We start from the raw sequence: 14,492 nt of genomic DNA on the forward strand, positions 1-14,492 counted from the left end.
ATGCAAATTAACATGTATATTTTCTTGTAATAAGCTTTACGCGTTGCTCAATAATCCGTTTAGTTAATGTTACTAATGACATTTATGTTCTTAAAGTATCATTTAAAAAGCATTTATAATGTCAATCACCACTTGTGCAATAAAATGTGAAACCTTTGTAAGTTATGTTGCATGCAAAAGTCCTATCTTATAAAATATTCATTTACTCGTATAAACTGATTTCATTCATAAATCGTACGGGTTAAAAAGATGCAGTTTGCACGAAGCGACATAATAGTTATATACACGGCTGTCATTTCAAAACTTCCCAGTCTGAATAACTAATTATTTAAATTGAATTCAATTTAAACAAAAAACACGTCAATTTAGATGTTGATGGGGAAGTCTGAAACCAGGCTTAATTGCATTTTAGATTTCACCCCTACTCCCTGCCACCCCATTTTGAAATTTCAAATTGCACCCCTTTATTTTTATACTTAAATATGAAATATAATTCCATTTTATATACACTTCATTAATTTGTTTTTGCATCTTTCGTTTTCTATTGCGAAAACAAATTAATGAATTGTATAAAGAATTCAATCTCTTTCATATTTAAGTATAAAAATATAGAGGTGCCATTTGAAATTTCAAAGTGAGTGTGGCTGGGGGTAGGGATGAAATCTAAAATACAATTAAGCCTGGTTTCAGACTTCCCCCTCAATATCTAAATTTACGTATTTTTGTTTAAATTGAATTCAATTTAAATAATTAGTTATTTAGACTGGAAAGTTTTGAAATGAAAGCCCTGTATGATAAAAGCGTTAAAAGTGTAATTTTAATTTGTCAGTAGAGATGTCTGCAAAATAATAGCTCAGGTGAAGTGTAGTAAATCTACGAACAAAATAAAATTGCTTTTAACATGTGTGTCTACAGTATTTATAAATACATTTAGATAATTAATTAAATAATTTATTTTCATATTTCACTTGAAAATTGCTGGATCTGTGGGCTCGCGGAAAATTTATGAACTGTCGCTTACAGTATTGATCGACATGACAAGTGTGGCACCGAATGCCATCTGACAGTAAATTTATGAAAACATTATGGCTGAAAGTGAAGCAGAAGGAATGAAAGAAGCTGTAGGGACAGTAAAAATCGAATTAAGTGTTCGCGTAGGCTTCCGCGGCTGGTGTACATGGTGTGTGGATAAGCTTCAGGGCTTCTACCGCGTTGTCTTGGTGTTGGTGGCTGACGTTTCGACCGCTGTGTTGTGGTCATCTTCTCAACTGCTCTGAAGGTGACCATAACACAGCGGTCGAAACGTCAGCCACCAACACCAAGACAACGCGGTAGAAGCCCTGAAGCTTATCCACACACCAACAATCGAATTAGTTTATTACCAGCAAAGCCACAATGAAGGAAATAATAAATTATAGCCTATAATGCAATAGGTTTAAGGAATGGTACAAGATAGAGAATGTTCCAAAGGTACTTCTCACTTATTCAGACGATGTTTCAAATCCTAATTTACTTGCCGCAAAATCTGACAAATGTGTTAACAGTAGTAAATAATTATGGCTATCAATTGAACAGTTGTTGAAGGAATCAATTTAATTCGTGTACGTTCTTTAACCAAAAAAGACAGTCAATTTGAAATTTTAAAAGTCATTGTTTAAACGGTTTTATTGATAGGTTGCCATTGCTACAGTCGTACAGGCCATATAGTCAATTTTCAATACGCTTACTTGACGTTAAAATATATCATAGGCCTACTTTTAGGAATGGCTGTCTAAACATAAATGATTAAATTATGGTTTCATTGACGACGCTCGCAACTGCAGGTTATATCAACGTCGCCGTTGGGCCGGAATTTTGTCCCGCAGGAGTTCTTTTACATGCCAATAAATCTCCTGACATGAGTCTGTCGCATTTAAACACACTTAAATGCCATCGACCTGGGCCGGAATCGAACCCGCAACCTCGAGCACAGAAGGCCAGCGCTATACCGACTACGCTACCGAGGCCGACGTCTAAACGTATCTATTCGTATACTCTAGTTACTTGTAACTCATTATTTTGATATACAGAGTGATTCAGACCACCCATTATAGTAATTTATTTCGGAAACTAGTGCATTAAAATTTTTTAGACAAAAATATTTATTAATAAAGCACATGTAAACTTTCACTTAGCTTGATTTCATCAATCAGCCTTAACAGGAAGTAGTGTCAGTGGCGTATTTCTTTAAAATTTCAAATGGGAGTCGTGGTCAAATATGGTACCATTTGATAGAGCTCTTCAAAACAAACAACTTTCATAGGAAACGTTTTTTATTAACTCCTCTTTCAATGAGAAAATGTACGAAAAGACAATGGGTGATTCAGACCGCTCTTGAGTCATTTATTTCGTAAACTAGTGCATCAAAATTTTCGAGACAAAAATACTTGTAACTAAAGCACATGTGAACTTTTACTTGAGCTTGATTTCAACAATAGCCTTAACAGGAAGTAGGGTCAGTGGCGTATTACTTTAAAATTTAAAATTGGAGTCGGGGTCAAATATAGGGTACCATTCAAAACAAACAACTTACATAGGAAATGATTTTATAAATTCCTACTCTTTCAATGAGAAAACGTACAAAAAGGCAACGCCATCAATATTGAGAAATGTTACAATACGAAAATGTAAACAAGACAATTAATGTTGACAGATGTTACTAAAAGATTGGACAATGCCATTACGTTTTACAAATGTTCAAACTGTCTGCCGTTCTGAGCAGCACACATCCGTACTCTTCTTCTAACACTATCAGTGATTGCTAACACTTCGGCGTGGTCAAGTGACTGGAAGGTCTCTCGGATTCGCTGTTTCATGTTACCCTTGTTGTGGGACGATCTTGATAGACAATGTTTTTTAACCGTCCCCAAAGATAGAAATCCAAAGATTCAAGTCAGGAGATCGTGCTGGCCATGCCACAGACCGCATCTGTTTGTAGTACATAGGAGGTATTTGTAATCACTCTTACCTTTTAGGTAATTATTTTATTAGTCACAAAAGCAATTGCAAAACTAGAAAAATGTACTGCATATACATAGGTACAGAGAAAATAAAACACTTCCTTCTTATCGTACATTGTTGGGCAAGCCCACCTGAGCTTATTACCTGGCTAAGTGCAGTGTACATGTAGACCTGGCCGTAGATACTGCATTAAGGTGACTAAAGAAAACACTGCTGAGCGAGCAAAGGGGAAGGGGTAGTTTACTTGTATTCACCCCTCGACGGTGCTGCCGGCCACCAGGTCTACACTCAGCCAGGTAATTGTGAGTATGTACTTTGTCAACATTAAATGTACTTATCTAGTTTACGTTTTCTTGTCGTAACATTTCTAAGTATTAATGACATCTTTTCGTACCTTTTCTCATTGAAAGAGTAAGAATTGATAACACGTTTCATATGAAAGTTGTTTGTTTTGAAGAGCTCTATCAAATGATACCCTATTTGACCCCAACTCCCATTTGAAATTTTAAAGTAATACGCCACTGACCCTACTTCCTGTTAAGGCTGATTGATGAAATCAAGCTCAAGTGAAAGTTCACATGCCTACTTTAGTTATAAATATTTTTGTCTCGAAAATTTTAATGCACTAGTTTCCGAAATAAATTACTGTTACGGGTGGTCTGAATCACCCTGTATACTACGAAAAATTGATAAAAAAGTTAGACGATATTATAATTCCATTATAAACTGCTAAGTCAGTACACTACTGGCATGTTACCAACAGTGCTGTGAAAGTGAATCGACATAAATTAATATTATAGGAATATTAATCGACTGTGTTATCTAAACGGCATTGCACAGGGTATTGGCATACGCAAAGGAGCGAAGAACAAACCCGTATGGTCGACCTGGTTGGCAAGTTGGTATAGCGCTGGCCTTCTATGCCCAAGGTTGCGGGTTCGATCCCTGGCCAGGTCGATGGCATTTAAGTGTGCTTAAATGCGACAGGCTCATGTCAGTAGATTTACTGGCATGTAAAAGAACTCCTGCGGGACAAAATTCCGGCACACCAGGCGACGCTGATATAACCTCTGCAGTTGCGAGCGTCGTTAAATAAAACAAAATTAACAAACCCGTATGGATCTTTATAGGTGTGGGCCTACAGTGTCTGAATTCTTCTTCTTCTTCTTCTTCTTCTTCTTCTTATCATCATCATCATCATCATCATCATCATCATCATCATCATCATCATCATCATCTCGGTTTTTGGCTACAAGTGGGTACATATGTGGGCGTACAATTGCGACTACAGGAAAGCATCATAATTTAATGTGACATCTTTTTTGAAGTTACTAACGGGAAAAACGTCATATTTTGTGTAATAGAATGGTCTCAGCTAGATGCTGCACGTGTCAGAGAGTACACGTGTTGCCGTCTGTTGAATGTTGCGTATTCTACTGCAAGAAACAGTACATCCACAATACTACTGCTGTCGGATTATATAACAGGAGGCAGTGACGTTATGTATTGAACAATTTAATGACGAGTCCACACTGTAATAGACGAGTATTGTAAAAAAGTGAAACACTGGATGAGTTTAATCTCATACGAGGAGAGTACAGATGTAATTATGGAATCTGTGGGATTTAAAAATCTCTTGTCATTTTTTAAAGAAAAAGTAAAGAATTATTGTCAGGTTAATATTATATATTAATTCGTATAAATTAGCTATAGATACAAATACAGTATTTGTCACAAATTTGGAGTAGGAGGCTTAATTAAATAATAATAATAATAATAATATTATTATTATTATTATTATTATTATTATTATTATTATTATTATTATTATTATTATTATTTAAAAGAGAAGTTTAAGGCTTTTTTCTATAACGACCACAGTTTTTTAGGTTCATAACGTATCTAAGTAATACTGATAGGATATAGGTACTTATCTTTAAATTACAGAATTGTGTCAGAAGTTTTACATGCTGGAAAAAATCATATTTTATGTCTAACAGGAAGCAAGGACGCCATGCAGTGAAAAGATTACACTACATCCGTAATAGTAATACTGTTAGACTGTATGTAGGAGACAGTGAAATCATGTACTCAAGAAAACTATGAAAGTATAGGACAAATCCATATCATGCGATGGAGTATCGTCAAAAACAAATGAAAGCACTGAACGAGTCTATATCTTACGAGAGGGGAAGGCTCACGTTGCTCAGATATGAAGTACAAATTAACATAATTAATGCACTAATATTATATATTTTATTATAATACAGAATCAGTAATTTAAAATAGGTTATTATTTTAGTATTATTTAAAGCTTATAATCGTCTCATTAAAATAAAATGTAATTTAAAATCAACAAAGCGATAACGCAAACATTAAGACGCAATCACGCAATCAATGAGATTTAAAAATGCAGTAACAAGAAACATATTCAAAGAAGAAATCGTTACAAGCGATTTTTTGAAAATGTTATTTTTGTTCTTCCTCAAAAAGAAGCATTAATTAAAATTATATTTCATATGCATTCTTTTTTACTTGATTATTTAACTACGAGGTTATTTAGTGTCGATGAGATTGGTGATATCGAGATGGTATTGGTGAGAGGAGGCCGAGGATTCACCATAGATTACCTGACATTTGCTTTACGGTTGGAGAAAACTTCGGAAAAAACCCAACCAGGTAATTAGCCAATGCGGCAATCAAACCCGCGCCCGAATGCAACTTCGGATAGGCAGGCAAGCGCCTTAGCCGACAGAGCTACGCCGCACAGTTGTCCGAATCGCTTATAACCCGGACAAAAGTAATAACTCCTTTTCTAGTGGTCATATTAACTTGAAATTTGATACACTTATTATGATACTAATAACATGTATCTAACGTTTGCAAATTTTAATTACATTTGGAAATAAATAACTACCCCTCAATTCAAACACCAAGAGTGATTTAAAGATAAAGGAAGACAAAACATTCTTTCGTGATAAAGTAAAGAATTTCAAGAGGAACTTAGATCTCCAGTCTGTCTCTCGTCCCGCAAGCGGATGTTTCAAATTCGTCGTCTTCTTGCCCCTTCTCTTCTTCGGATATTACCAAAAGACCAAGCACTTCCAAAGATATATTTAATTCTTATTTTCCTTTGGTAGTTTAATAAAACTGGAAATTAATGGGTCAGAAGTCAACATTAACCTGCTAAAGAGGTATAAATTGTCGTCTAGTTTTGAAATTCTTCGAATAAAACTTTCTCAAAATTTCGTCACATCTTAGTTTCTAGACTTAATGACATCTTTTAATAATTCTGCAATAGATAAAATAACTGAGTTGCCTGCACAATTACAGATCCATGAACAAGAATTATATTTACTGTGGGTGGCATACAGTATTGATATTTTGAAAAATTTCTATACTTACTATCATTGATAACACTTTTCAGAAGAATAAGAAGAAGAAGTAGAAGAAATGTCCGTCAATGGTAACTAAATTTCTTGTTATAATCAGTCTGAATTTTTACGAAGATACGTGGTTTCGCTGCGATGACTAATTTTGTTCTAACGCTGGTAATATTGAAGAAAAAACACATTCTTATTATACTTTATAGTTACTTTGTGCTATGACTGTCCAAATTTAATTCACATTATTTTGTTCTTCATATATTGCACAACATATTCTTCATGTTGCACAAAAGTCTTTAATTTTCTCGTAAATTTCTTCGCAACTAGGCTAACACGTAAATTCGTTTTTACACACTACATTATGCACAGATTATACAATGACCTGAAGCAAACGAAAGCCCTCTGGATATGGAAAAAAATTAAGGGCCTTTGTTGTTTACTTCCAATAAAACACTCCTCAGTCTTTAAGTAATAAAACATAACTCTCTGTAAGTGCGTATGACGCGACACTTGTTGACGGACCAGGCGCATAGATATGATTTAGAGGTCATAATTCGCAGTGTTGCGGGGTGTTGCAGATGAAACCTCCAGTGGCAAACTTACAAATGTCTACCAATATACATATGCAAGTTTCACGTTGTACACTTCTGCGCATTTTTTTAAAACTCTAAAACAATTTTATTTTTTCCCCAAATACGAGGAATAAAAACTTGAACAGTACTTAGAAACAAAAAATACTGAAAACTGTAATTGTTCCTAATACAGAAGATCACAACACATTCACAAAAAATATAGTTAGCATATTACTTTGCATGGTTAAGTCAGATACAATGTTCAGAAATCACTTATAAAAATACAGAATTAATCAGGAAAGAATTGTGTCACTTTTGCCCGTACGTATTGACCAGAACCTTTGAAGTATTCTTCGAAAAACACGTGGTCTTAGTAGAATGACTATTGAGGATTATTACTGAGGTAATTATGTGCTTTTAATATGAAGTTCGAAAAATGACTTTTGTCCGGCTTATTTCCTATGCATTACTCCCAGATGAATTGATATGAAAAAGGGCATGTCTAATAATTCAGCAAAATTCCATGTAGGCCTGCGAGGATTGGGTGGAAAGTTTCTGGCCTGACAGGGAAGAGTACGTGTTAGCGGACTGAAATTTGATGTGCGTTCAACGTAGTCTCCTTGCACTTGAATATACTTTTCTCAGCTGTGCAGTAGCGTCTGTAATCCATTGTAAAAATTTAGTGTTCCTGGACGTCTATCCATGCAATTACAACGTACATGACTTCATCGTTAATAGAGAAATGCTTGCTCTTCAAGTGTGTCTTCATGGCAGGAGGAAGATGGCAATATTGAAAGTGTGAATTCGGACTAATACGACGGAATCTTGATGGTGTTCTTAAAAATAGCGTAACTATACAGGGAAATGTGAAAATATACTGGATATTGGCAACAGCAGACTCATTTCATGCCATGACATTATTCGCTATTATATCAATATACCGGGTGCGGAGAAAACGACACTCGTTTGTTTGTTGGTTTGTTCGTTTGTTCATTCGTCCGTTCGTGCGTGCGTCCCTCCTTCTTGTCTGTTTCTTTGGTTCTTTACTTATTAATTAATTTATTTATTTATATAGGTGGAGATAAGCTCATAGATCCTTCTCTTACACTCCATCAGGTCGAAAAATAAACAAGCAATGTTATTAAACGAAAAGTGAAAAGAAAAATACTAACATATCACAAAATATTAAAAAATTTAGACATTAAAAAATAAAAATATCAAGTAAAATAGAGATCTATAAATTAGAATACAACATAAACAACTTAATTAGTACAAATAAGGCAAAACATAAAGAAAAATATAACAAATGAAATGTAATAAAATACCGGCAATAAAAAAGGAATTTTAAAAGATCGCAATAAAACTATGACTATAAATTAATCCAGTAATGAAGGGAGTGGAGTGATGGTGAAAAATACTTATTTATATATATATATATATATATATATATATATATGGATGGACCTCTATGCATATTCCTAGATTTTATACTGCATCACTGTAGGGGATAACTTTTTCATTTATATTAATAGAAGGTATGTTACATGTGTTCACTTTACTTTACAGTCGTTGACGTCCTATTATAAATTATAAACGTCTGTGTTTTCTTTGAGTTCAGCTTTAGTCTAAATACTTTCGTCCACGAAATAATTACTTTTAGGTAATTTTTAACTTAATTTACTGCGTCTTTTAGTGCTTTTAGTGCGATTCATGAGGATTTACCGCCACTTACAAAGATTATTTCTGAAGACTTTTGAGCAAAAAATGTCATATAAACAAATGTCCTATTCTAAATATTTACATAGATACGTTTAGTTATTGGAACGCATTGCTGTGAAAAACGCGTGAACTTAGCCAGCGAGTAGCCAAGAGATAGCACGAGCACGTGACAATGTCGTGTCGCAGCTGTTTCACTGACGAGGTTCGTATTCAATGAACAATGAGTCAGATTGTTGCCTTTGGTTGCGAATTTTGAGATGTTCGTTCCAATAAGCTGTTCTTGTATTAGTTATGTACGAACCATGGATTATCTTACGCGCATGCACTGAATTGAAACAGAACTCGATGATGTTGAAACGCTTTTTCGTATCATCATGTACTAAATTCAGAAATGTTTAACTTGATCATCTTTGCCTGAGAATGGACTGTTTAATTAATATCGTTTCGCAGCTAATTCAAATTGCAGAAATATAATTTCGATAATTTTCTACAAAAAGATATGGAAGGTAAGAATTCCGCTACCTCGATGTCGAGTACTGGGGGACTCTTTCATCTTAAAAAAAAAAAAAAAAAAAAAAAAAAAAGATATTATTCATTTATGCGCTTTATTTATTATACTTTTAATCAAAGTTGCATGTTGAAAATGTAATTAACTATTTAAAAACCCAAACACTTTTCATTCTCTTTCTTTTTGGCGAAAATTTAAATTAAATCTCTAGTTTTACTAATCGTCTGCACTATCACTTTCCATCTTAACCGCACCGATGAAAAAAGTCGATCTTATCTTTCTTTAGTATCCAGGAGAATTCGGTGAGCGTATACGTAGGATGGATGAAGGATCTTGTTTATCAAACATTCACAAACACGTGAGGAGCTACTTGCGTGTACCAGGCATGCCTCTGCGGAAATCAAAGAGAGTCGTATGTACGATTATTTAGTCTTGACAGTCGCCGATAATGTGCGCCTGGGTCAAGCGAGTCCATTATGTTACGCCAAAGGATGTTCAGGATATTCTGTCGCCTGCAGTCAGAGCGATCGGCTGTCACACATGTAGTATAGCGTTGTGTTTCCAGTACAGCTGTACTGCATTCCTTTACCGACCTCTCGTCCTTATCTCTACTCCGGAACTCTCCCCACTACTCCTATTACTTCCCCTCTTTCGCGTCGCTGAGCTGTCAGGACTAAATAATCGGTCTGTACAGTTGTTCGTAGAGCGACGAGTGCGGTTCACAAACGTGCGTCCAAGTGTATCGAAGCGGACGGCGACATTTTTGAAAATGTGTTGTAAACTTTCTAAGACTGTATATTAGGATGCAAAATTGAACTACACACAATCAAGTCGGTGGAAGGGTGTGGTTTGTAATAATTGTTCCGATAAGTGCGTAAGAATAATGTAATTTTCTAGTAAAAAAAAAAGATGTTTGTACGAAGAAACTAAGGAGTTCACAGCATATTTTTAGCTTTAGAAACTTTCCAATTAAAGAAATGATACTTCTGAATGGTTCATTCTCTATTTGTAATATTCTTTCATCTTCAACCTGAAGATAAAACGTATTTTACAAACACATTCAAATTAGTATTTTTGTAAATATTGAGAATAGGATATTTGTTTATGTGACATTTTTTGCTCAACATGTCTTGAGAAATAAGGTCCGTAAGTGGCGGTAAATTCTCCCGAATCACCCTGATCCTGTATATATATATATATATATATATACACACACAGGGTGATTCAACACCTCTGCGAAAAACTCTGAGGGGTGATATATCTAACAATAAGAAATCCTTTTTGTTAAACAATCTATGTCTTCTGACGCGTCGTTTCGAAGTTACCGTTGAAAATATTTTTGCGCAGGCGTACGTCAATGTATGCGAATGTGTGCACCCCTGTTTGTTTGTTGAGATGTGTGTAAGAAACGAGAAGGTTTGTTGTTGTTTCTTTACGTTTAATGTTCAATATCTTATCCTTTCAGTTCAGTGTAATCATCAATTGAGAATGGATGTCTACGCGGTCTTCCACCACTGTGCTGAGAACGAAGAGACCCATCGTCTCGAAGGCGCTGATAAAGTCGAGCAAACATTGTGTGATGAGGGTGATTTTTGTTTTGAAACTGCTGTTGGTACATATGGAGAGCTCTTCTTCCGTTTCCGCGAGCCTCCTCATAACACATTACCATGTAGGCTAACTCGGGAAAAGTGTGGACATCCATTCTCAATTGATGATTAGACTGAACTGAAAGGAAAAGGTATTGAACATTACACGTAAACAAACAACAACAACAACCCTCCTCGTTTCTTACAAACATCTCAACAAATAAACAGGGGTGCACAAATTCGCATACATTGACATACGCCCGCGCAAAAAAACATTTTCAACGGTAACTTCGAAACGACGCGTCAAAAGACACAAGTTGTTTAACAAAAAGGGTTCCTTGTTGTTAGATCTATCACCTCTCAGAGTTTGTCGCAGAGGTTTTGATTGACTCTATATATATATATATATATATATATATATATATATATATATATATATATATATATATATATATGTGTGTGTGTGTGTGTGTGTGTGTGTGTGTGTGTATGTATGTGTGTGTGTGTGTGTGTGAGTAAGCCATCAGCAAATAGGATGTGTGCAGTGTTTAATGCATTGCGATATGTCGTTTATATAGATAGCAAAAAGTATAGATCCAAGAACCAAACCCTATGGTACACTTGCACTCACAATATGCCAGGAAGAAAAACGATGGCAAATTCGCGCACATTGTCGGCGTACGTGAAGGTAGGAAATAGAGCATGAAACTGGATTTTGTGATAAGTTAAGGGTTGGGAACTCGCATAGTTGCAGATCTATGTCAACTGAGTCAAACTTTTTCTGAAGTTAAGGATTATCGAAATGGTTAACTTTTGATTGTCGGATGCTCTCCATATCTTCCTTTAAGCAACACTACATTTCGTGCTTTTCCAGTTCTGAAGTTTGTGTGATACTCATCAAGTAAGTTGTGTTCGTTCAAGGGGTTCGTCAATTGTTTGCTAACAATACCTTTCAATGCTTTTGACATGGTAGGTAGGATTTATAGTTAGACAATGATTTGGGGTTAAAGGCGTATTAGTTTTAAGAAGGGAACGTACATAAGTCTTCTTCCGAAGTCGGATGTAATACATTATTATTGTAGAGATCATAACAAAGACGTTAAAATGCGTGGCAAAATTGGCAATATTACATCTATGATTCTATGCAGTAGGACAGCACTGACAAAATCAATTCCTTCAGCGTTTAGTAATTATACGTTTTACAATTTTTCTTATGTTTAAATCTGTTGTAAGGACAAATATCACGCTCCTTTGACTGCGCTTGCCACTAATTTATGCATTGCCTTTTTTCCCTTGGGGTTAATTGAGTGTCAGTGTAACGTTGTATAATGTTCATTCATTAAGAGTGACCAGTGAAACAGATACATTATTTACCTGATCCTTCTGTCTCCCTATATCCATTGTCCTCGAATATCTCCATAATGCTGATAGATTTGAAGATGGTCCAAAAAGGCAATGAATGTGTTGTAGTTTCAGATTTATTTCTTGGGTCACTATTTTACGCAATTGTTTGTACTGAGTTAGATTAACCTCAGACCTGGTCTTCCTCAATTTTTGGCAAGTTGCTCCTGTATGGGAAATAAAATTAATGTAACTATAATCTCTCATGCCTTCTTTCTTTGTTCCAGCAAACTTGTCATCAATAGTTTATGGAATGGCGATGGCTTGGCCAACTCCATCACTGCCACTCCTCAAGTCCGGAAAACCACTTCTTGATGGAAGAATAATTTCGGAGGAAGAAGAAGCCTGGCTGGGGTCACTATCATTTTTAGGAGCCCTCGTGTCTTCTCCGATCTTCAGCTACGTGTCTCAGAAATATGGAAGAAAGATCGCAGGATACTCTGTCGTCATACCATTCATCGTCAGCTGGTTGTTCATTGTGTTATCAGAGTCTCTGTATCTCTTCTACATCTCAAGATTCTCCTTGGGGTTCTGTTGCGGTGGTGTCATCGTATTCTGCCCCATGTATGTGGGTGAAATTGCTGAAGATAGCATCAGAGGCGCTCTTGGGACATTTCGCTCAACATTAGGAAACATAGCATTCATCATCATGTACGCAGTTGGACCACTAATATCCATCAAAGACATGGCTACAATCTGCGCAATTATACCAATAGTTTTCGCATTTACTTATTACTGGATTCCTGAATCGCCGTTATATTTGATGAAAAATGGAAGATCGCAGGAGGCCATGGAATCGCTGTTATGGTTACGTGGAGGAGACGTGCAAGCCGCTGAGTTGGAGATGAGGAAGTTGACAGCAGTTGTAAAGAAAAGTGAAAGTGTAAACACTTCTATCAGAAGTTTACTTTCATCCCGAGGTACAAGGAGTGCTCTAGTAATATGTATTGTTCTTGGAGCTTCCATTCAACTGTCTGGAATTTACCCTGTTCTAAACTATGCCGTCAGTATTTTTGAATTGACGGGTGGCTCTGTTGAACCAAATACCGCAACAATAATTCTTGCAATTGTACAAATGATTGGTTCTTTGTCATCTTTATTCTTATTAGACATTGCTGGAAGAAGACTCTTGATAATTGTAACACAGACAATAATGTCCATTTGTTTGGCAGGACTAGGCATTTATTTTTTCCTTCAACAACAAAATTACGACCTGATATCTGTGGGTTTCCTTCCAATATTATTTGTGGGTCTGTTCGTGTTCCTCTTGTCTGTAGGATTAGGAACTGTGGGCTATGTTGTAATGTCAGAAATGTTCAGTCCAGAAGCAAGAGGAATTGCTACCACAGTGACAACTATAACAGTATGGCTAACGGCTTTTATTTCTACTAAATTTTATGTTAATATTATTGACTTACTGGGTTTGCAGGGATGCTATTGGTTGTTTGCATTTGTGTGTATAGTATGTGCGGTGTTTACATTTTTTAAGGTACCAGAAACAAAGAACAGAAGTCTGGGATCGATTTTATGTGAACTTAATGGTGAGGATGTTAAAAGTGATGAGGAATGTGTAGAAAAGACGGCAAGCTGATTTAAAAGTTACTGAAAGGTATTAGTGACATCTAAGAATTTTTGTGTGTTTGTGGAAATGTTAAAACAATTAATATTTTACGATGTATGGTAAATTATTAATTTATACCAATATTTAATAATATTATTTATATTTAATAATTCCGTATTTTATGGTATCATATTTTGATATGTTGTGAAATTTAATTAAATTAGAACAAATAAGTATTTGCATACTGTAAACATGACAAAATGTGAACTAATTTTTCTCGTGAAATATCTCTCATAGTTATGACAAAAGGGGAAAGGAACTGGCCACCCTACCCCATTATCTCCTGGCCTAGTTGCCTTATAAGTGGTGCCTGCTTGATATCACATGTGAGGTTCAGACCTGTCTTCGGACAGTAGGCTAGACAACAACAACAACAACAACAACAACATCAACAACAACAATTATGACAAATATCAATAAATAGAACACTTGAGGTTTTAACTCAGATGGGCTCGTTCGTGGTGCCTGCTTGATATCACATGTGAGGTTCAGACCTGTCTTCGGACAGTAGGCTAGACAACAACAACAACATCAACAACAACAATTATGACAAATATCAATAAATAGAACACTTAAGGTTTTAACTCAGATGGGCTCGTTCGCCTATATAATTCAGATGGGAAAGCCCTGACGATGATTACTGTGGACGCCGGTTCGGATCTGGGTGATGGAATTGTATTTCTGGATGACAAATCTAAA

The 14,492-nt window shown here is 35.6% G+C and overlaps 1 protein-coding gene across 2 annotated transcripts in view; it reads left to right on the plus strand.

Annotated features, from left to right (window-relative positions):
* The window catches only part of LOC138705131 (facilitated trehalose transporter Tret1-like), a 59,151-nt gene extending 45,049 nt beyond the window's left edge, over window positions 1-14,102 (plus strand). For both annotated transcript variants that reach the window (XM_069833783.1, XM_069833782.1), the window contains exon 2: window positions 12,400-14,102. In XM_069833783.1, the coding sequence (XP_069689884.1) occupies window positions 12,426-13,763 (1,338 nt within the window). In that variant the 5' untranslated portion in view covers window positions 12,400-12,425 and the 3' untranslated portion in view covers window positions 13,764-14,102. The remainder of the gene's footprint in view (window positions 1-12,399) is intronic.
* Window positions 14,103-14,492: the final 390 nt, after the last annotated feature.

Source organism: Periplaneta americana, chromosome 8, assembly GCF_040183065.1.
Source record: "Periplaneta americana isolate PAMFEO1 chromosome 8, P.americana_PAMFEO1_priV1, whole genome shotgun sequence".
Lineage (NCBI taxonomy): Eukaryota > Metazoa > Arthropoda > Insecta > Blattodea > Blattidae > Periplaneta > Periplaneta americana.